We start from the raw sequence: 24,208 nt of genomic DNA, 5'->3' as shown, positions 1-24,208 counted from the left end.
GTACAAAATGTGCCGTAAGCATGTAGAAGAGAAGGGCAGTAGGAGGAACTGAGTGTGGACGAGGAAGAGGAGGAGGAAGAGAAGAAGACTATTTGTTGTAATCAAAGCTGAGCGCGAGTGTAAGTGCAGATGGATGCAGGTTGTGCCCGTGGCCCTTGATGAAGTGCTGTTCTCCTGCTGAGCCACCAAACTATTTATACAACACACTGACAGCCTATGGGCATGGAAGAAAAAACTGCTATACTCACTGCTCTTTCTTCCTAATCGCTCCATCCCTCACTTGTATCCAGATCCAGTCCAGGATGGTTTGCTGTACCAAAGGCTTGACTGATAAATACAAAGGAGAAGCAACAACTGATGACTGACCGTGGGCTAAAACAGATTCTAAAAAAAAAGTGTTTACAAAAGCATTTCACCCTGATCTATAGCCTCTGAGTGCTTGTGGTGAACTGAGTGCCTTCTGCCTTAAAAAGTCAGAAAAACCTGAGAGTCAGATCATTGCTGAGATTAAAGGTCATCTGTGCAGTTTGGATTTATCATATCAGAGGGCGAGGCCACAGGATGCAGCTCTGACATCATCAATAATAGATGACCATCAGGTTGGGGACTCTGCTGCTTCTGTCACACTCGTACATGTATGTACACATACAAATACAATCGTTATGAATATCCAGCTGCACAAGTGTTTATGTGCTCTGTAGTTGAATCTCTCATAGAAATGTCCCCTTGGGCCCAGCTTCTGTGCCTTTATAAAGCTAGCAGTGGCAGATGCAGTTTTCTTCAGGTGATAGTTTGATTTAAATTTGTTGTCCTGACAGGTTGCAATTTGTGGTTGTTGTCTTGACAACCATTGCACCATCATTATGTTAAAATTGTCATTGTGGGTATGTTTAGCATGCAGATGTTAGCATTTGGTTCAAAACGCAGCTGTGCCAAAGTTTCACAGAGTCGCTGGTGTAGCTGTAGACTCTTGTTTTAAATATTTACCAAAATACCAAACATGGCTCAGTTACAGCAGTGTCTGTCATGGGTTAATTGATTAATGTGTGATTCTTAATCATATCTTTTATATGTGAGTTATGTTGAACAATGCTCCTCTGGCCAAAATGTCCCTTGCTCAAGAGCACCTTAGCAGCAGTGATGAGAGAGTGTTGTCATGTCACTGCTCCACTTAGATTTATCCCTCCAGCAAAGGTAAATATTCAACTTCAAAGATATCTTTAAAAATTCATGAAATGAATATTAAACCAACTTGATTTGTTTGATTAATCATACACCTCTGACAGATTACCTCCTCTTGAGATTATGACACACAGACTTTATTGACTATTAACCTATTACGTAAAGAGCCAACACTATTAACAGCAGCTCCAAACATAATGACATATTTTGTCATCTTTCAGGAATATAAGCTTTGGTCATTTATTAGAAAGCCCATTCTCTAAGGGTCTGTAGTGAAAAGAACAATCTGAGAGGTTCAGTTCCCACATTAATACATTAAAATGTCAAAGCTATATGTTAAAATGTCAAACCTATTAATGGTACTGCCAGTCTTCAGAGGTAAAATGTCAGGAAGAAAACAAATACAGGATGCAATGAACAAAATAAGGAGTGGACCAGTATAAATGCTGAGCAAAAGTAACAATCTGATCTGAAAGACTCATTCAAACAAATGCAAATAGTGTTGATTGAAGCAGTTGAAAACGAACAAATACTGCTGGTGTTAGAATTGCACAGACTTTAGATGCTCCTAAGAATGGGTAAGTGTTCTTGAGATTTAGTGATGAATGAGAGATTTTGTGGTGTCATGTATTTTTGCTCATATCATCGTTAGTATACATATATTTTAATTTATCTATACCAGGCTTTTTATATTATCAATCAGTTGCCCCTGTTTATTGAGATCAACTGAGCCAAAATGGAAATTACAGTGTCCTAACAATCAAATTGTTGTTTATTTGGACAAAAATCAACAACTCTGTCTTCCTTGGCCTCTGAAGAGGCCCCACTGAGAGGCTTCAATCACCCTGTAGGGGGCCAGTGACATAAACACTCCACCGCACCACCCCCAAAGTCACCTTTCACTGATTGGGTAGGGGGTGGAGGGCGATGGAGTGGCGGAGCAAAGGGAGGCGGAAAGGGGGAATGGAAGCTTCAGAGAGGATGACTTTTTTATTGTTCCCCCTCACTTCAGTATTTCTACAACTACACTGATCAATTGACTTGCAGTAAGGATGTTCAAATCAAAGTTTTTACAGATAATCACTTTTATTTTAGCAGTTTATGATGATCACGGGCTGTTGCTTTTATTTACCACAACATTTACACAACATTTACTTTTGCAATGTATCCAACTCTCTCCATGAAATATGGTGACTGTTGAGCCAAAACCAGCAGGAGAAATTGAGAAAGAGAGAGAGAGAGAGAGAGAGAGAGAGAGAGAGAGAGAGAGAGGGAAAGCAAAAGAGAAAGAGAGAAGCATGAAAGAGTGTCTGTTGCTCCTCCTGATGGACCCGGCCAGGCTATTCATTACTCCCTGAACGCCAGCCAGTGTCAGTTATATTACTGCAAAGCCGTCCCTGACTGACGGCCACGAGTGGGGGGAGAAAAATGGCAGCAAAATACTGCTGGGTGCCCTGAGAGAAAACAGGGAGGGGCTGTGATGGATGGGTGTGTTTGACCCAGGCTGGGTGGAAGGCAGAGATGGGTCTCTTCCAGATGAGACAGGGAGTCGGCAGAGCCCCGGCCCCTCTGCCCAGAGCATCCCAGCCTTGTCAGGATGAGAAGCGTCTCGCTAAACTGCCTCCGTCAGTGCTTCTATCACTCGTGTCAAAACAGACACTCTCCATATTCAACAGATAAAACTGGACCTCACGTGATGGGAATATAGAAGCACGACTAGGCCTTCCACAGAGTTTGTGACAGGCCTGGTGTCAGCATTAGGGCAGATAACCCCCACCTCCCTCTAACAGTCCCAAAAACAACATCATGGTAGCAACAGACAGCTCTAGGGTGATTTTATGCCCCATATGCCCTTGCATGCTCAGTGAAATCACAATCAGAACAGTGTTAGGTCTCAGCTACAGTATGCTACCTTCCCAGACTGTCTTTGCAAACTGCGTGTTGGTCTATATTGCTTATATTTTGCTGATCAAGGATTATTTGTTTTGTTCACTCTATCCTGTTTTTTTCAGTCTTGGTCATCAACACGTGTTTGATGTCTGTGAGTTTGATGTCTCCATTTCATGTGCGGTACATGTTTAATATACAGTAAACAGCAAAGAGGTGTAAAACTACTACATATCTCTTGAATAAACAGTCTCTGAGATACCACGATGATCTCCTTTCACCCACTTAATCTGTAAAAGTAATTTATTGCTCAAAATACAATAACAGTCCCTTGGATTAAATGTATTTTCCATATTATTATATGATAAAAAAACAATTCTTCTTCATAATAAAACGTGCAAATGTTACACTATCTCAAGGACATAATTGGTTAATTATGTCCTCATGAGGGTTAATTAAATACAAAATAATCTGTGGAAAAGAAATCTAACTTGTATAGTTTCTGTATTGTGGTAATTCTGCCCGTTACAGCTACTCACCTCAAGTCACACATACTAATACTAATGTACTTTCATATTCCAGATATCAGAATACATTGAAATTAAACTTGTCTGTTTAATACTGAATTCTATTTAGTATATTTAAAGTATGGCCCCAGCTAAAAACGTCCTGAGGCTGTAAGCCACCATATTTAGCATTTATGCTTCACTCTTCTATATTGGAATCTTGTTTGGACATCTTTCCCAGGTTTGAGGTCTTAATGTGACCTTTTCTTTACTCAGTCATGACCTATGCTATAAGTACAGGTCAGGCACTGTGTTTATGATATTTTTGCCTCTGCTGTAGGGGGTCAGACATACATTGCAATTATGCAAAAGTGATTTAAGACTAATGCTTCTTCGTTAGTACCTGGGGACCACCTGATGTCAAAATGTTGTCAGTTAGATTTTATTATGCAGTTTATTATCAGTATTTCTCATTTCCACAGTAAAAAAAGACGACATTCTTTATTTCTGTGTGACAACTATGTACGTTACAGTAAATTCAATATGCTGCGCACAATTTACATGGGTACAATCTGCAAAAGACTTCCAATGAAATAATGTTTGTTGATTTTGAATAGGTAATCCGGATAAAATATCCTGTTTATCATGTGACGTAAATTGTACTGACGTCACTTGGTTTACGATTGCGGAAGCAAGTCGTAGCTTTAGCTCGTTAACTCCAAACCAAAACAGAAGGGATGTTTTCGTGTTAAATCCCCAAAGGAATCGCAAATCATCTTAGATATTCCTTTGACTCTGTCTGGTGAACTTACCTGTTGTCGCCCTGTGCTTGTCAGACGACTGAGAAGTAGCTAAACGGCCGAACTGACTGAGATGGAGGTAAATGTTCATTTCCGAGGGTTTAGCTTTAGCCGGTCACAACTTAGTAAAGGGTATGTAGCTAGCATCTTCAAGTTAGCTAACGTTAAAATATAATGATGTGCCGTTTATAAAGCTCAAAGCTACTCCCGTTTAATTGCAAAGGGACCGAGCTAGTAAAACTACCAGCAGGTTAAGTTATGTTATGTTTACTAACCGGGATTCATCCCAAACCTTGGTATGTAAATATGTTGGCAGTCGACAGAGCATAGCAATACTCTAAAGCGTTGACACTAATGTCATATTCCTCTGGTACAACAGGCATGTTTTAACCTTGCCACATGACCATATTCACAAAGTCAGCTTTCCGAAGTGCTTTGCATTGCTCTTCTTAGCCATCCTGAAGAAAGACCGACCATTTTTACAGCAGAAATTTAAATTTCTTATTATTGGTCTGCATATACCGAACTGAAACGTGGCTCCTAATTAAACAGAACATCAAAAAAACGCCTTTGACAACAAGCAGAGCAACATTAAACTTGAGATTTTACAAAGGGAACACTGTGCTGACTGTGACACCAGTCTTTTATCGAGCATGTCCGAAGTCGAGCAGTCAAAAATAATCAAGCAGCACACCTGACAGATCTAATATTCCTTTAGCCTTAGCAGATAAGCTTGTCATTTCTTATTTTCCCTTCGCTGAAACAGGACCCTGGTGGCACGGGAGCGCAGTCTGCAGCTCCATCACCAGCAGGTGCAGCCAAGTCAAAGGTACTGCACTTCAACAAGCACAACACCTATCTATATTTTAAACATTATTGCTTAAAAAGGAAAGCAAATAATTGTACTGTTCTCTAGATTAATGCTCCTCTACTTTCTTTACATTGCATTCTCAGCTGGACACACTGTCCAAAGATGACCTTATCAAGTTTGCCAAGAAGCAGATGGCTGCTATGCAGAAGATGAAGAGCAAGTGTGCAGGTAGGTTTAAATCCTGTTAAAGCTTGTGTTTATGTTTGATACTGTGGCTCTGTGGGCTAATAGTATACAGATATGTAACATGATAATATTTCTTTTATCAGATTTGGAAAAAGAGGTTGAATCCCTCAAACAGCAATCCAAAAACAGTAACAGCAGTTTAGATGACTCCACGCTGATACAGGTTTGTCTGCAGGGCAGCATCTCATCATGTCATCATCGTGTGCTTTAGATATTCATATGTTAACATGCTGTTCTTCATTTTCATAATGCTGAAGGAGCTGACTGAGAGGATGGATGCCTTGCTACTGGAGAAGGCAGAAACTCAGCAAAGTCTTGCACTATCCCGTAAAGATCTGGAGAGGAATAAGCAGCAAGCCAAGGTGAAAAAAAGAACACATAAGATCTAGTTTTACACTGTGTAAATGGTATATTCCAGTAGATTGTAAGATCTATCCATTGATGCATGTATGTTTGTAATGAAACAGGATCTGTTCGTCATGTGCCTGACTGTAACTTTGTGCAGGATGATCTAGCAGTGCTGAAAGGAGAGCTTGACCGTGTGGTAGAAGACCACCAAAGGAAGATCAAGACTCTAGAGATTAGTATTGAGGAATCCAAAAATAAACACCAAGAAGACGTGGCTTATATCCAGAAATTACTGAAAGAGCGAGAAGAGAGTGACACGCAGAGGGAGAGTGAAAGAGAGAGGGAGCGCCAAGCTGAACATGCCAGTGCAAAAGAGAGCACCGAAGAAGTCCGCAGTTGCTTAGAAGTTCAGCTGCAAACCCTTCGAGCTGAACTGGAAGAGATCCATGAGCGAAAATCCCAGGAGATTACTGAGCTACAAGAGAGCCACCAAAGGGAGTTGACAGAAGCCCAGCAGGAGGTGGAGAACCTGAAGGAGGATCTGGCTCAGAAAAGTCTTCAGCACGAGGAGGAAATGAGGGCTCTGGAAGAGGATTGCGAGATCGAGAGGGAGCGTCTCCTGTTGCTCCACGAGGAGCTGACGGAGCAGCTCGCTCTCAAAGGTACAACAGCATTGCATTTAAAGACAGAGATCAGAACATTAACCACTGTTTTTGTTACTATGAAAGCCACTTATTCTCTCAAGTAGGCAGTTTCACTTGTTGAAGCAGTGACACAACATGTGATTTAACAGTTACTTTCTTAATGATTTGTGTTTTATTTTTTCATTAATTATTTAAGATACAAATTGTAATATTTATTCACTACAATTTTTATGAAAAAGTCTCCACTAAACCATAATTTTATTTCTTTATATCTCACACCAAAGAGGCAGTAAAACCACGGTTGATATATTTAAGAACATCATTTCCTCTTGATAACAAGTTTTCTGGATTGAATGAAGGAAAGCTAAGTTATTGCATGCTTTAAATTTGGCTGATATTTCAACACCAACATGCTATGTACAATCTTCTGTCTGTGATATAACTAAAGATTTTGAACGTCAGAATAACCTTTTTGAATGCCCATGACCATATTCCTTTTTTTTCCAGACAGCTATCTTCAGGATGTGCAAGAGGAAGATGAGGAACCTGCCCGTGGTTCAGGGATCGCCAAAATGCTGGAGCTGTCTGGCATAAGTCAGGGTGACTCCAGCCACGGTGATGGAGAGGAGACAGAGACCAGCAGATTGAGAGCAGCTTTGGAAGACCTTCAAGCCCAGAACACCATGTTACAGGACGAGCTAACCCTGCTCAGTAATGTGAAGAGTGAGATGGAGGCAGAGCTGGAGAGGGCCAAGGAGGAGTTCCAGATGGAGAGAGAAGAGCTGGAGTTCAAAATCAATGAGCTGCAGTTGACCAGGGAAAGTGCCCCCACTGACCCTGTAATGACTCTTGATCCTGACCAACAAGAGGTCCAAGGAGAATCCAAAGAGTCTGCAGTGAATCTAGAGGAGCAGCAGGAGCTGAACCAGGAGCTGAGGGACCAGTGTGAGACCTTGACCAGGGACAGAGACTCTGCCTTGGCTGAGTGTCAACACATGAGGAAGATACTTCAAGGTGTGGAGACAGAACTGGGTGAGAAGACAAAAGATTTTGTTCTTCAGTACAAAGCCATGAAGGAGCAAGCTACTAATACTGTACAAGAACTCCAAAATAAGATTGAACAAATCAGCCAGGAGAGAGATGGACTGTTGGTGAGGGTCAACGAGGTTACAGAGGAGAAAAACACTCTGATGGAGAATATGACAGACCAGAAGCTGAACCCTGAAGGTTGCCCAGGTGAGGATGAGAAACTCCAGGCATCTGTAGAGGAACAAACAACTTTGGTCTGTGAGTTGAAGCAATCTGTGGAGGAGCTAACCAAGCAGAATGAGGAGATCCTCTCCCAAATGCAAATGAAGGAAAACATGACTCAAGACCTTAAAGAGATGGTCAACACACTGACTGAAGACCGAGACAACATACAATCCCTGCTTCAGATGCGAGAAGAGGAAATGCAAAAGCTGAACCATGAGAGAACAAAAGAATTTGAGAGGCTGCAGGAGGAGAAAGAATCACTTTTGCTGAGAGAAGAGAAAGAGAAGCTGAAAGGCTTGAACAAAGAGAACGAAGATGAAGTGCAGCATCTGAAAGAGGAGAGGGAAAAGGTAGAAGAGAGGCTGAAAGAGGAGGTGGAAAAAAAGCAGGAGATAGTTTCTGCTTTAGAGCTGACTATTAAAGAGCTCTCCACAGAAAAGGCTGACCTCCATCAGAAAGTAGAAGAGGCATCCTCAGGGCTTGTCAAAGCCCAGGAAGAGAATGAGCTTTTGGGCTCCAAGCTTGCAGCCCTGGAGGCTCAGCTGGAGCAGGAGACATCTGAAAAGCATCACCTAGAGGTCAGGTTGAACTCAGTGGCAGAGGAGGCAGAGCAGGCCCGCACGTCCATCAGAGCTCTGGAAGAAAATCAGAATGAAGTACTCAAAAATTCCACAGACGAGGTCGAGGAGCTCCAAGCACGCGTAGATGAGCTAGAAAAAGAGAGGGATCTTTTGAGGAGTAGTCTTGAAGAGGCTCAAGGGGAGAGAAGAACAGAGGACGTGCAAAGGGAGCTCCACGCCCAGATCAAAGACCTGGAACAAGAGAGGAACATGTTGAGAAACAACCTGGAGGAGGTGGTGAAGGACACTGAAGGGCTACAAAAAGATCTGCTGGATATGAAGTCAGTAAGTGAGAAGATTAGTGAGGAGAACCAGAAACTGCAGGCCCAGATTTCTCTGATGACTGAAGAGAAAGAAGAGAAGGAGAAAGGAGAAATGGAAAATATGGAGAAAGAGAAAAGAGAATACAGAGAACAGCTGACGGAGAAAGACTCGCTTATATCTCAGTTGAGGAGCGAGATGGCTGCTCTCCAGGTGGGTGGAGTTCCTGATGTGTCAAGTTCATATTAGAATCGTGTCAGTCCACAAACCATGTGAATTTGATACTTAAAGTTGTGTTGATTTTAATCACTGATCATAATCACAACTAAATGACCATATTTTGTTTTAACTGCCTAATTTACCTCTGTACCTCTGTAGAGGCATTTGGCATTGTTTTTGTTATTTTGTAGGCTAAACTACTCCTTTATTTATTGATGAAATAATATATATTAAGTGACAGATAAGTTAAATGTTCTCTTTTTTTTCGGTCACACTCTTAGGAGTCTGGTGCCCAGCCTGCTTCCTCTGAAGAAACTGTATCCAATGAGATCACAAATAAAATAGGTATGGAGGTCCATGTCCACTTGTCCATTTTAATGAGTAGAATAAACTAATATCTCAAACTGCACATTCTTTAACTAAATATATAATGTTGTTAGTTTGCCTGCTTGTTGAAGCAGGTAGGAAATTATAAATTTTAACTTCTGCTCCCCTCAGCGCTCCTGGAGAAAGGAAACAAGGAAAAGGATGAAAAGATGAACAAAATCAAAGCGGTTGCCGTCAAAGCAAAGAAGGAGCTGGACATCCATAAGAAAGAGGTAGAGAGAAGAAAGACATTTCTAAACAGTTTGTTATCCTTTATTTAACAACATGAACATAGTAAATACACAGGAAATTGCAATGTCACATCGGTTAAACAGTTAGCAGGAAACAGAGAAATGCACAATAAAAGATGTAAAGTTGCAGAAATATAATGAAATTTTTAACTTTCCCAATCTTCTCATTGTGAAGTGAATATTATCAGAAAGCAGAGTCACATATTCAGGCCACAAGACAGATATAGATGACACTTTTGTCCCTCAATGATTGTACATAGCTCAGTCCATAATTTATTTGATTTTTTTTCCAGGTTGCAACCCTCAAGGAGGAGGTAGAATCACTGAAAGCAGAGAGGGAGAAAGTGAACAGCTCTATGAAAGACATCATCCACGGTGCTGAAGGCTACAAGGTGGGAGAAAATGTACCAGAATATCCTGCTTCACTTCTGTTACTGTATCTTTTTACAGAAATATTGAATGAAAAGTTAAGTGTAATTAACATAATATGTATTAGGAATGCATATTTAAAGTACGTGATTACTTTGATTTCAGATCTAATCCGCAATAGACCACCAATGAAGTTGTAATGGAATCAATATTGCTTAGTGTTTGACATGCCAGAACGTAGACAATGCAGTATTTATGCTGTGGTTTGTTGTAATCTGTCTTTTGTGGTCGATTGCAATTGGCAGTTTTGATCATAAAACATTTGATTAATTCTCTGCATTCCTAACGTTACTAATTGGCAAGTGGAAGAATGCTTTTTTCAAAACAAACTTTGTGTGTGATATTACTCCCGGTGGTCTCCATAAACAGCCCCCAGACTGCACTCTGCTTTCCATGAGAGGAGAAACCACTCTGTTGTGTCTAATGAGAGTTTTGTCCCTTACTCAAATCTAAATGCAGCTGATATCTGAGATGCATAGTTTTTACCTTCTCTGAGCTGTTTCCAGCAGCTTCAAGTGATGAATGAATGTTTGTGTGTGTGTGTGTGTGTGTGTAGAACCTGCAGATAGATTACGACAGGCAAACAGAGCAACTGGATAAGGAGAGAGAGAAGGTGGAGGCGGCAGAGAGACAGATTGCAGAGCTGACCAAACGACTCAGCAGCACTGTCACACAGGTAACACACACTCAATCACACACGCGCACACACATTACCACTAACAAACACACAAAGTGCTCTCACCCACCAGTAAATCTAAGCAGTGCCTCTTCGTCCAGCAATACATCTCTCCAATACTTATCGCATAACTCAGTTTTCATCTGATTTACAGTGAGTCGTTTTAGCCAGCGACACTTTACCCAGCTATGCTTGACAGCCTTGCACCCACAAATAGCCCATCAGATGTGACTGGGTGAGCTAGGGAGAAATTGTGTTTATATATACTCCTCTCCCCAAGCTCATAACTGTCTCTTTCCAATGAGAGAACAACAGGCAGGTAAATGGAGCGGAGTTTAGCTCCCATCTGCTGTGTGCAAGTGCAACACCATTTTCTGAGACGCAGGTTTATTCTTGTGTTCGCTCATGGGTCTCGAGGGGGGGCGGGCAGACTTGAAGCTAGTCAGGGATCTCAGAGTACGTCTGGACTTCTCTGTATACCAATCATAGTTTCAGTGTTTGGTTGACAGATGATGGGAGGTGGCTGCTGCCGCTGCTGGTTCAGTGTACCTTGCAGAGAAAGCCCACAGAGGCTGCTGCTGTCAGATTTGCATGATTGACTTTCAATTGTGTGTTCATACAGGTTTGGTGCATTTGCCTATATGTGTATTTTCAGATGAAAACCTTGCATCTGTAAAATAGTAACATTTCAAGATTTAAGAAAGACAACTTTTTTCAGTAAGACATCCACCCTTTTTTTGTCCAGAAGGATTGTAAAAGAGTAAGGTTGGAGTTAGGGTTAGGTGAACACTATAAAACCACCAAAACTGATTTTGTAATATAATTTCCAGTTAAAAAGAAATAGCATTTTAGGTAATCAGTAATGAACAACTTGCATCTTAAAGGTGCAGGGTTGATGTATTTTGCTAATAGAGGTTTTAGTTGCTCTTGGGACCCTTCATGTAACCCTTGTTCATTTCACAAATTATCATTACATCACATTCTCTGTATTGGTAACTCCTGTGAAGTTATCATTTCAAGATGTAAGTTTGTCACTTCACAGAGACAGAATTCTGGAGTATTTTTGCTTTTGCAGAAGGAGACACTGAACAGTGAGAAAGAGGACCTGCAGGCTGGTATGGAGACTGCAAGGAGCACATTGAGGCAGCTGGAAGCCCAGAACCAGGAGCTGCAAAGACAGTCAGCCAGTCTGGACAAAGACCTGCTGGCTGAGAGAGTTATGAAAGAACAAAAGATCAAGGTAGAAATAAGGAGACATGGACTCTCTGTAAACAGTTTGTGTACTGAATACGCTGAAAGCTTTTGGCTAACCAAAAACTTCCTATGTGTTTGCTTGCATGTGCAGGACTTGACATCTGCCATGAAGGAGGTAGAAGAGCTGACAGCCCAGCTCCGCAAGCAGCAGCAGCAGTCTCAGCAGACTGCCCAGGAGCTGGACCAGCTACGCAAGGTACACACACACAGACACACAAATGCTTCTCAGACACAAGCGTGTCTCTGAGGGCCTGTCCAGTCAAGCGACTGGACTGGTGATGGCCGGCCTGCAGCTACAGCAGCACCTCTCAGAGAGAAAGAGAGCAATTCTAGCCCACAGCACAGTGGCTGCTGTTGCTTTTCCATTAGTGGAGACCTACATAGTACAGCAGTGTACACAAACGCTGCCAGGCGGGCTGACTTTGTCATGTGTCTACATTGTTAGTACTGTCCAATAAACATATCATTTTGAGGTTGATATTTTTGAGAGTAAAAGACAGAACATTAGGCACTATTAATTTTTTGGCCCAGAAAAAATATAGATCTTAAATTAGGAAAGATAAGGTTTAGATATGCTAAAAAATCACCTTGCATAATGTTTACCAAATAGGAGAAGATTTAATTGTGTCTGGAAGTGTAATTATGGTTTGAGATAAATGACCTGACTGGCAGCAGGATGGGGTTTTAGCTTTGTTCCCTGCAATGATGTGGTCTGTCTACACTGCCTGTAGGAGGCGCAGCAGAACTCTCTGATGGACATGGAGATGGCCGACTACGAGCGTCTGGTGAAAGAACTCAACACCAAACTCTCAGAGAGAGATGAGCGTGCTGAGGAGCTCAAGACCCAGATAAACACACTCACCCAGAAAGAGGACACACTCAAGCAGGAAATAGGTATGAATGATATGTTCACATTTACACTCACATGCTGACACACAGGTTAATACCCCTACAGTTTCTTTTATGTGGTGCTGTAGAATTATTTAGTAATTGGTAGTAAAAACATGCTAGTTTTAATCACACGGTTGTATCACAGCCGGATTCCACAGAAATGTTTTTTCTGTGGGTTGATTAAACCTAAGACCTAGCTCGCGTAGTACTGTTCAGTTCTGCATTAATGAGATAGTAATGTCTGCTGCAGGTTTTAGGAACATGTCTGCACTCACTGATAGTAAACATCCATTATTCCTGCATTTGCTGTCTACCATGTATGTGAGGGGTCTTACGATGGGAAACACTGTTGCATGTAATTTCCCTCCCTTTCTCTCTCTCTCTCTCTCTCTCTCTCTCTCCCTCTTGCTCTCTTTTTCTCTCTTTCTCTCTCTCGCTCTCTCTCTCTCTCTCCATGTTTCCTGTTGCTACACAGTCAAGCTGTATAATGAAGGCAAAATACTGAAAAAATAAAAATCCTAAAGTATGATTTGCACTTAAGCCATTTGATGTGTCTGTCTGTCTGTGTGTGTATGTGTGTATGTATGTGTGTGTATGTGTGTGTACATGTGTCTGTGCATCTGTACGTGTCTCCAGAGGCTTTGAAGTCCCAGCTAGACCAGGGGGAGGAGAAGACCTCCAAGATGAAACAGCTGCTGGTGAAGACCAAGAAGGACTTGGCTGATACCAAGAAACAGGTCTGTTTGTGTTGGTGTGTGCGTATGTGTTTGTGTTGTGTGTCCCACCGACTTGCCTACTACATTACTGCCTGATGAATGTAAATAGTGTTATGCAACCATGTGTGGGCGTGATTGTGGATAAGGCCTTGAAGATGTTGGGAGTAGTAAATCATTTGTGTGTTGTTGTGTTTGCATATATGGGTGTATGCATTTAAATTGTCATTTTGTGTGTGCACGAGTGCAGGAGACCTCCCTCATGATGCTGCAGGCCTCTCTGAAAGGAGAGCTAGAGGCTCACCAACAGCAGCTAGAAAGCTCAAAGGTAACACAGGCAGCACTACCCAGCAAAACTTCTCTCTGCTCTCCCTTTTGATGAAATATGGAATTTTTGGTCATAAACAAGTAACATATGAAAGTGCATGTGTTTATGCAATTAGATCGAGGTGTGCGAGTTGATGGCGGAGCGCCATCGTTTGCAGGAGCAGCTGAAGTCCGTGCTGGACCAGCAACAAAGAACCAGCAGCTCCCTGCAGCAACGCATCAACAACCTGCAGCAGGAGAGAGACGCTGCTAAGGTACATTTACATTTTTTTAACTGTTTATCCAGGTTTAACCGACTCTCTCCATCAACATAGTGTTCATATACACTCAAATAGCTCCACCAGAGAGGGGTGAGAGTGAAGTCCATTTCACAATGACACATAAGCAGTAACTTTCAAGGTGCTAAAGTCAAATGAGACATTTCCAACTTTGATGAATTTAACCGCAGGCTGCACCAGCTCAAGATTTTATTTTTTTTTTTTTAAGTTTTGATTAATCATTTATTTAATTTAAATGTTGTCCAAACTGACAACTTATAATTGCTTTTTGTGTGACCAACAGTCCAAAATCCAATGATATATTATTTATAGTAATATAAACCAGAATGAAGTAGCAAATTCTCCTTTTGGAAAGCTGAAACCAGTGGATGTTTTTGCCTAATGAACGACCAGTCAGTCGCTACAATTGTTTTTGTCAAGTAATTTTCTGTCAAACAACTAACTGATTAATCAGCAGCTTGTTTCAGCACCAATGTGGTGTGACTGGCCACAGAACATGAGGTTGAGAAAATGATCAAATATGGTGCCATTGATTTGTATTGTGTTAAACTTTTAAGTTTTTCACTTAATTTGCCCATTTATATCAGCAAGAGTCTTGTAATGTGGGTGTAATTCACTCTCTGTTCTACACTGTTCTTTTCCTCTCACTCGTCTTTCTTTTTTCCTCTGTTTTCTTCCATTAGACCTTTTATTATTCTGCCTTTGCAGTTTTTAATCTTTCCCTCATCTCCTTCCTGTCCTCCCTCATCACCTTGTTAAACCAGCTCAACACTATAGACTGAGATATTCATATGGATTTTTAAATTGTGTGTGAATGTCATTAAGGAGAAGTGTGTGAATGAAGAATATCACTATGTGGGAAAGATGGCTGAAAAGATTAGGTATGCACATTCAGTAAAAGACCTTATTTGAGAATTGTCCTACACAAGCTGAAGCACAAGCATTACGGAGATAAAAAGTGTTTTCAGGTTCAAATTGACTTTTTTATTCACATTTACCTAATGGTGTTTTTCCAGAGAGAGAGGTACATTGTGCCAGTACAGTGAGTTTGAGTGCAGCAGACTAAAAAAAGAGTACTTTGAGAAAATTTAATGAAGGGAATATGACTAAGAGGGTTGATGACTCACACATTTGAAACATCATCGGTGAGAAAATGAAGTTACCAGTTCACTGTTTTTTTCCTTGGGTTTGAGGTTGAATAATATTTAAGATCATAACCATGAAATGAGGCAAAACTCTAGTATTTTTTATTTATTGTCCAACAGAAATGACAACCACAAATCTGCTCATCTCACAGCCTGTCAAACTCTTTGTAGTTTTATTTCCCCTTTGAGAGAGCTGAACAGTTAAATCAGCAGTAAACATCTTATTTATCGCATATCTGCTTTACCTTTGTGTTGTTTCCAGGACGAGCTTGTGGCAACAACAGGCGAGTTTGAGAGTTACAAGGTGCGAGTTCACAATGTGCTCAAACAGCAGAAGAGCAAAACCACCGCTCAGAGTGAAGGAGATTCTGGCAAACTAGAGAGGTAAGGACAACACCTGTATGACAGTCTTGTACAACAGGAAGATGCAGGAAGATAATCAGAAAATGTAGCTGTGAATTGTGTCCTGCTAGTGTTCAGTGAATGTAATCTACAGAAGACAGTTACACATTTTGTTGCATTGGTTCTGTACTCGCACACAATGTACTAGCACATTGGATTTGAAACGAAACTAACTCAGAGGGTGAAGTGCTGATGCTCAGTTTTAATATGAGGGTGTTCACATTCATATTTTCTGTACAGTAGAGCAATTATAACCCTGTCACTGTGCTGTTGCTGTTGCACTGTTCAAAATTGAGAGGATTATTTATAAGTAAGGCAGCTTCTCTGACATCAGTCACCCTCAAACACCCTTAAAGCTGCGAAACCTGCTGACAAATACACAGCCAGGGAAGTACCTAATACAGGTTGAGTTAATAGCTAGTAATGTAAGAAATGGTAATAAATATTTTAAAACTATAGAAAAAAAACTGCAGTCCAGATATTTTTGAACCAAAAAAAAAGAAATGATCACTGTATAACTTTTGCATATTGTGTAATACAAGTAAAAGCTGTTTGCAATATCAGTGCTGGGATCAGGTCTGATAACACGGCTTGGTCTTTTAAATTGCAGGCACAAACTCAATGAACCATTTTAAAGTGAATACTAATTTAGTAATACGTGTCAGTCAATGCTGCAAGAGTGATGTGAATGTAATGAATGCGATGGTTGTTCGGCAGGGAGCAGTTGTCCTCTCAGGTAGAACAGCTGAGGTCCAGGCTGGCAGAAAGCCAACAGAGCCTCCAGAGCAACACAGCAGAGCTGCAGCAGCTCCAGACTGAACACGACACTCTGCTGGAGAGACACAATAAAATCCTCCAGGAAACTGTTAGCAAGGAGGCAGAACTCCGTGAGAGGTGAGCTGGCAAGGCTTAAGGTTTGCCATTATTGCTTATTCTTCAATCTCTAAACTCTTCCTTTAATTTCCCTTCACAATGTCTCCACCTCCAGGCTGCTGTCACTGCAGTCGGAAAACGTGGCTCTGCGGTCCGACCTGTCCCAGGCTCAGGCTGACCTGTCGTCGCAGGTCGAGGCCCAGCGCCAGACTTACAGGGAGCAGCTGAGGAAGCTGCAGGATGACCACCGGGCCACCGTGGAGACCCTGCAAAGCCAGCTGACCCGTGTTGAGGAGCAACTCTTCAACCTGCAGAGCCAGAACAGTAAGCATGCTGGCAAATCATAATCATAATCCATTCAAATTTATTAGGCAGAAAGGACTTGATTCTGTATATGAAGTAGCAGTTGAAAAGGGTGAGGTAACACATTTACATTTTATATCACTAAATATCAGAACAATTGAAAAAAGTTCAAACAAATAGCAAAAGGCTCAAGGAGTGAATAAGTGGATCGTATGAAGAGATCTATCAAAGCAGCAAGTGTTGAGTTGAGTATTGAAGTTTTCTATCGTGTTTAGTCTTGTCTTCTATGAGAGGAATGATGAGAGAGAGAACAGATAAAGTCTTGGTGTGTTTATCAGTGGAGCAGCACTGGAAGTTCATTCATCACCTCCCACACAGCTGCCCTCTGGAGTCAAACAGCAAATACACACATAGTAATGACTAGGAAAGGCAAGTGCATGTGCGCGCGAGTGTCTCTTCTCTGTCAGTTCAGCACGGCCAGGTGTTGGTGAGGCTCCTCAGCTTTATTCCCGCCTCTCAGTGTGGCAAACCGCTCACTGTGGCATCTGGACAGACTCATCATTAGTGGCTCACATATGCACGCCAGGATTAGTCCGATATATAGGGCCGATATCAGCCTTTATTGAAAGTTATAGTTGAGCCTTTTTACCACTTTATTGGGATTTAATTGGGCCTTAATGGCTGTTAAAGTGCAGAAGGGTTCAACATCAGTTTGTTTCATACCATGTCTTATTAACAGTGAGCTCTCAGCGTCCCAGTGAGGCTTTCCCTATGGACCTTTATTTCTAAGCCCAAATCAGACTACAGAACCCAGTCACACTTTTTATTCACACTCAGAAAAAACTGACATATGCATTTAGCAGGACTTGATCATCTTGGTCATCTCACTCAGCTGTGTGGGGAGAGGGAGCAGAGTAGCCGACTGGAGGGGGGAAGGTCAGGGGACTGGTTGGGAGTCTGGCCTCTTGGTTCAGTTTCAGGTTCATTAATCACAATCCTCTCTTCTGTCCACCCACTCCGTCATGCACCCCATCCTTCCCCTCAACCTTCTCTTCACACTCATCATTGTTTATTCCAGCTCAGCTGGTTAACAGAAGAATGTGTCTGGTGCCCCCTCATGTCACAGTGAAGTAGGACACTGACTCACAGCTTGGTGGGAAATTTAGTAGGAATTCATAGTCAAGGATTGCGCATACTGCTGAAGCATGAAGAGTCCAGATGTGCTCTTTAATAAATTTAAGTTGCCTTCACATGTTTTAGACTTGTTTGACCTCTTGTCTGACACATAAAAGCACTTCATGGTGAAGCCATGATAGTTAATGTAATCAGAGCATGGCAAAATTAACACATTACCACATGCACCAAAACACCAAAGCGAATTCTTTGTATGTTGGCAATAGACCAGTTTAGAATTCTGATTCTGATTACATATTGAATTGGAAGATAATCTGTAATTTTATCCAGTTTTAAAGGTAATCCTAGTTTATGTAACCCACTCTTAACTGACAATAGCTGTATTTTTAAATGTAATTGTCTGTTGTTTGTGAACCTCATTCTCTACTTTTTGACAAAATCTTTTTCTTCTATGAACCTTACGCCCTCTTTCAGGTGCAGTGTCGGTCCAGACCAGCCGTAAACCTCTGGCATCAGACCTTCAGCGGAGAAACACAGATCAAAACCAGGCAGGGCTGGGACTAGTGGCCCTCAGCGACCTTCAGTCTATGGCCAGGGAAGAGGGTGAGGGTATGGAGACCACTGAGACTGAGAGCCCCTCTCCTGCACTTACACCCCTACCCTCTCTGGAGCAGCTTCTCACATCTCCAGATCCCAAACAAGGTGTGTTTAACAGCAGAGCTGCAACATGAACAGTATGTAATCTAAAAAAAATCTTGCAATGAAAAACAGCCATCATTCTGTTTGGGTCAAAGAATGGAAATTTAGTAAGTCAAAATTCTACTTCACTATACACTGTTGGGATTGTTATTCATTTTTTAATGTATCTATTTTTGTGGGAGCATGATAGTATAGTCCAGAAAAAAACAGCATATTCTATCTATGACAGTGAGTCACGTAATCATCCACACTATGTTAAAAAAAAACATATTAGTACATGAGGCAAACACTTGGCTTCTATACCCAGAAACTTGTCATAGCATGATCTTTACTTGTGTGTGTCTTTGCTTTCACTTCTAGAGCCATTTGTGTGGACAGTGGAGCCTACTAAAGAAGAGCTAAATCAAAAGCTGACCACAGCCACCCGCAGCATGGAGCATATGAACAGCCTACTGCATGAAACTGAGGCCACAAATGCAGTTCTCATGGAGCAGATCACTGTATGTATATGTACACAAACACACACATGCAGAAAGCACAGACGTTAATCAGTTTACTTTCACAATATTTTGTTCTAAACGTTAATTTAACTTGATTAATTAAATTTCAAATTAATTCAATCAATTTTAAATATGAAACACACTTAAATGGATTTCATAAATATAATTTTAAAATCTCTCTCTAAAAAAACTGTTTCATTCTGACAGTTTGGGCTCCAACTAACAATTGCTGCTCAAATTTACTGTCGCCTAATCTGACATCTTCAAATTTCTTGTTTTGTGCAACCAACAGTCCAAACTGACAGCTATTCAATTAAATATCACATGACAAGAAACACTGCAATTCCTTACAATTAGAACTGGATCCAGAGAATGTTTGATATTTCTACTTGATGAATGATAAATTCATTGATTGTCCAAATAACTTGACTAACTTTTACTGCTCTAAACAGTGTCAACACAATAGATGTGTACTATGTAGAAATGAACCCAAACCAGTCTATACTCTTGGTCTTATAGATTTTATTTCAGTGAAGAGAATCAATCAAACATAAACCGACATGCCATAGTTGTGTTAAATCAGATCTTCTGACCAGTCATCCATTGGTTTTTGGTGCCCAACACAATTTTGGAAACCCCATCTTAAACTGGCCGGTATGCCCCAACAGTGATGTCAAACAGCCTAGCGTTGTTCAGGGTCCCCTCTTTGTCCAAGAGATAGTAGAACTTGTGTCCTTTGACCCTGAGGGGGATGAATGAGGGGGACTCATGTCTGTGAGCGTGACAGGCTACCTCAGACAGTGGGACTGTTATTCTCTGGCCTCGGCTTGGTCCCAAAGGTGACTGCGTGCAAACTGTCACCATCCTCCCCCCTTGATGTAAAACCACCTGGCTTACAGAGCGACGACAAAACAGAATCCCGAGGCCGACTATCCCTGCTCCTATTGCCAGGCATCCCAGCGTGAAGCCGTACCTCCAGGTGTTTGACCCCAGGTTCATCTCAAAACTCCACATCCCAGCCAGCCCGGTGGTAGTGGTTGTGGTGGACACCTTGGCTTTCCCTGTATCTGTGGCGCCCCTCGTGTTTCTGAGCTCAGTGTAAGCGAAGTGAGCCATGTACGTCCAGAAGAGAAACTGTCCGCCGCAGAAGACCGAGAGGAGTCGGAAGAAGCGGGTCCTGTCGTGCTCGAATAGGGTGACATCTTTGGAGGGCTGGGTGGAAGTGGAGAGGCTGCGGCGGGCTGACAGCTGCCTGTGAACGGCACCACGGCGGCTTGTGAGGACGAATATCCTGCTGCACAGTCCCGAAACACATGTGACCCGGTTGGACAGGCCGCTGCTCGGTGAAGTCTGTGAAGACATGGACGCGTTTCGAAAGGCATTGACTTTGTGCTGAACATTAACGAGTCGAAACTGTCTGGAGTAAAACTCCAACACCCCGTTCAGCAGACGCTCTACGCCCATCTTTAAAATGTTTTTTCCACACCTAAATGGACAACTAACACAGTATACGTTCAGAATAATTTGACATGACAGGCTTTTTAATGTCTCTCTCCCAACACACTTGACAGTTCTTTCTAAGGGAGCGCCGCCATAGTAGCTAAATGTGACGTAAGCTGTTACACTACGGAAAGCAGCGATGATCAAAATTACTATCGCCTGTTTAAAAGAGAAACGCGAAATACGTACAACCAACAAAAACATTTGGATTTCAAATTCTGTTTTTAATGACAGTTAAAGAATATGTTTTTATGTATAATAACACACAATAATCAGTTTGCATTGTATACAAAGAAAGAAGAAAATGTCTGTACCCTGTTTGGTCTTTCTAAAATAATTTCACTCTCTCTTGATTGAAGCGTATTGCTTACTAAATTTTTTAGACAGCCGATATTTTTACATTTCACAGATGGGAAAGCACATGTGTCAGCAATAACATAAATGATGAATGTGTACCATCTTCTTTTGCCAGTGCAGGCTGATTCAGTAGCACGTCTTTCTGGTTCCCTTAACTTGAACGGAGCCAGCTTTGATGTAATTAGTTACACCCATATCTCTGCTGCTATGACAAGTAAAATGTTCACTGAAAAAGGTCTATTGCCCCAAAAAATATATCTTGTCTAAACTAGTAAGAGATATGCAGGTTTATTGGAAGCTAACAATGTTGGATAAAGGGGAATTTATCAAATCTTAGGTCTTTTTTAATTTATTTCATATTGCTGGTATTTTTCACCTGCTAGTTGTTGAAGAGTGAAGTACGTCGTCTAGAACGAAACCAGGAGAGGGAGAAGAGCGTGGCCAACCTGGAGTATCTGAAGAATGTCCTGCTGCAATTCATCTTCCTGCAATCTGGCAGTGAGAGGCAGGCGCTCCTGCCCGTTATTCACACAATGCTGCAGCTCAGTCCAGAGGAGAAAAGCAAACTGGCTGCCATTGCACAAGGTATAGTATGTAGTATGTAGTATTTGAGTGCACATAGTACACACTGTACTATGTGCACCCAAATGTGTCATAAAAACCACTGTCATATTGCTAAAAAGATTTATTGTGTAACATATAAACTAAAATACACACAAAATATAGCAGTACTGGTTAAAAATATGCTAGCAACCTGAGCGCTGACCAAACTGCTTATAAACTCTAGGTTTGTCTCCGCAATGCTGTCAACATTCACACACAGACTCAAACACCCTATACATTATTAATTGATTATGCAATAACTTTTATAGACACATACACCTACCTTTTGTTAATTCAAACAAAAATTATTTTGTTGGTTTTTTGTCTCCAGGTCTTGAAGTGCTATAGTATATAGTATCCATAATGTCTTACCTGGTGTTCTTGGCTCTTTGTGTAGGTGAGGAGGAGGGGTCCGGAAATCGGGGCTCAGGCTGGACCTCCTATCTCCATAGCTGGTCTGGAATCAGATAGACTTGATAACTAAATCTTGATAACTAACAACAAAAACACTGGGAGCACATGCTAAGATGTTACTGGGCCTTTTTTTCTGTGATAAACCTGTACTGAGCAGTGATGCTGTATATTCAAAGCAGTGGCAAATGAATGGGAGATAACCTGGGGCATTTACAAAATTTTTGTGACACAATAGAAAGGACCAAGGAATGTGCCGGGAAAGAATGAGTAGGTATTGGGTAGAGTTAAAACCAAAACATTTGAGATGAATATTGATTGAATTAAAAGTGCAATAGGTATATTAGTCTCTTACCAATGAATGTTAACTGTGATCTGGTTCTGTCTTCCATATTCTTACTATTGAAATGTACTTGTATTTATAATAACATTTACTGGACATGATTACACTTCCTTGAAGTCGAGCTCATAAGGCATTATAAAGCATCATTATCACAATGAGAGTATTGTGAATGGATATAACACATTGGGTATATCCTGTTGTAAGAATAACATTGTATAATACATATGATGTGCACAAATTATAACTGAGGAATTAATCAAGGGCATAACTGTAGTTAATGGCATAATGTAACGTGAATATGATATTCAGATCTATGATAACTTTGCAAGAAAATTTTACTTACTTCTACTGGGCTTGTACTGGGTAGCACAGCACAATTGAAGGACTTTACTGGTGTTTTAGCTCTTTTGGTACAAATAATACACCTGCTTTACATTTCTTCCAACTGCTTTTAAGGGCATATTTGCGTGTTATAGACGTGAATGTGTTTTCACTACCTAAGAGGCAGCCACCTTTTCCTTTTATTGCAGTATGAAAATTAACAGCAAACTTGCTCAGTACCTCATTGTTTAAAATCATCTCTGCTTTTCCTTTTTACTAATTTTGTCTGGGCGGTAAAAAAAAAACCCATTAAGAAACTTTCACTGCTTTAGAAAACAATCAATTAAAATCTTATAGTAATTCTATCAAAATACTTGTACTCTGTATACTGTACTCGAGTACAAAGAAGTGCATATCTAACATTCTCAGGTTCACCTGATCTAGATGACTGAGCAATATCATATTTAGTGTATTTGCACTTTTTCTGATGGATTTTGCAGTTGTTCACTAATGCCTCAAATCTGAAGTCAGAAGCAGTTAAAACTTTCATTTATGTTGTGTGGGTTGTGGGTTATCATATCCTGTAGTGATGGATGGTTTTTGTTTTTGTTTCTGTGTATTTTGTTGTTATGGTTTGTTTTGGTTGTTATTATTTAATACCAAACTATTATATTCAAGGTTTCCATTTCTGTTATGGGAATCCTTTCTGGTTTTGTTGCTTGTTGTGCTGCTGTTAAATCTCTGAACATGAGAGATTTGTTGCAACTCCATCTGAAGACAGCTGTCTTGTTGAAGGACAGTTCCCATGACAGCAAGCACATCCCCCCTGCTTAAGTGACCTTGAGCATGACTCCCTAGCAGACCCATGGGTGCTGCTTTTTACAGTGTCTCATCATGACCTCTGACCTCCCTGTTGAGATGGGAGTGGGTGGGACATAATTTGCACAGAAGCCCCCCTTCCCCTAAAATACACATCCACACAGTTTAACATTTTGCTCAAGTCTTACCGGTGATGAAGCTAATTGGCCTGTTTGTTTTCTCATTCCAGTGGCAGCTTTTTTTGTGATTGCTTCAGTGTGAGTGAATGTATTTTTATCCAAGGCTTTTATATTTATGACAGTTAATGTCAGCATAAACTATGAGAGATTACCGTAACTATAAAATATTATCTGTACAAGAGTGAATGGGCATCTACTAGCAGTAAGTTTCTGCTAAAAACTTAATTTACGTGAAACAGAGAGAGTTCTGGGTTTTTCTGGTTTATTTCTAACTGTAAACGAAAAATAAAGTCAACATGGATGAGAAAGTTTCCAGTTACTTTGTAATGCACTTCGATATTTAACGTTGTATATACAGATCATAAAAGCCATCATTAGCCAGATGTTCATTTTAAACAAATATGAATTACTAGATATTTAACAGAAGGGGCTACAGGATAAACATAAAAACACAAGTGTTCATATTCCCTCTTCAGGTCTACAGACTTGTAAAGTCATGGCTTTCTTGCTGGACAAATCTGTGAGGGAGACCAATTTTCTCATTTTCAGTCTCAGTCTGTAATGTGATAGGATGCATCAATCGTCTATTTCTTACTATGAAATTCTTTCCTTACTATGACAGTCCTCATCCCTCTTTAAGGAGGGAAGGGGGTGCA

At 41.0% G+C, this 24,208-nt stretch overlaps 2 protein-coding genes across 2 annotated transcripts; one reads left to right on the top strand and one right to left on the bottom strand.

The window, feature by feature from the left end:
* Positions 1-4,261: 4,261 nt before the first annotated feature.
* On the top strand, positions 4,262-23,860 carry gcc2 (GRIP and coiled-coil domain containing 2). The gene is made up of 24 exons (XM_023416650.2): positions 4,262-4,454; positions 5,142-5,204; positions 5,330-5,414; positions 5,516-5,595; positions 5,690-5,794; positions 5,938-6,442; positions 6,932-8,772; positions 9,060-9,123; positions 9,277-9,377; positions 9,689-9,787; positions 10,381-10,500; positions 11,576-11,740; positions 11,846-11,950; positions 12,486-12,648; positions 13,282-13,382; positions 13,609-13,686; positions 13,802-13,939; positions 15,371-15,492; positions 16,228-16,404; positions 16,499-16,707; positions 18,295-18,522; positions 18,880-19,019; positions 21,260-21,461; positions 21,877-23,860. Exons 1-24 carry the CDS (start codon positions 4,449-4,451, stop codon positions 21,948-21,950), a joined length of 4,971 nt encoding a protein of 1,656 aa, XP_023272418.1. The 5' UTR covers positions 4,262-4,448; the 3' UTR covers positions 21,951-23,860.
* tmem223 (transmembrane protein 223) lies at positions 19,525-20,620 on the bottom strand. The gene has a single exon (XM_023416657.2). It carries the CDS (start codon positions 20,481-20,483, stop codon positions 19,662-19,664), a length of 822 nt encoding a protein of 273 aa, XP_023272425.2. The 5' UTR covers positions 20,484-20,620; the 3' UTR covers positions 19,525-19,661.
* Positions 23,861-24,208: the final 348 nt, after the last annotated feature.

Source organism: Seriola lalandi, unplaced genomic scaffold (genome assembly GCF_002814215.2).
Source record: "Seriola lalandi dorsalis isolate HSWRI2012SDOR001 ecotype SW California unplaced genomic scaffold, Sedor1 jcf7180002054568, whole genome shotgun sequence".
In the NCBI taxonomy this organism is placed as follows: domain Eukaryota; kingdom Metazoa; phylum Chordata; class Actinopteri; order Carangiformes; family Carangidae; genus Seriola; species Seriola lalandi.
Note: the sequence above shows the minus strand (reverse complement) of the source record. Positions and strands in the feature narration are given on the sequence as shown.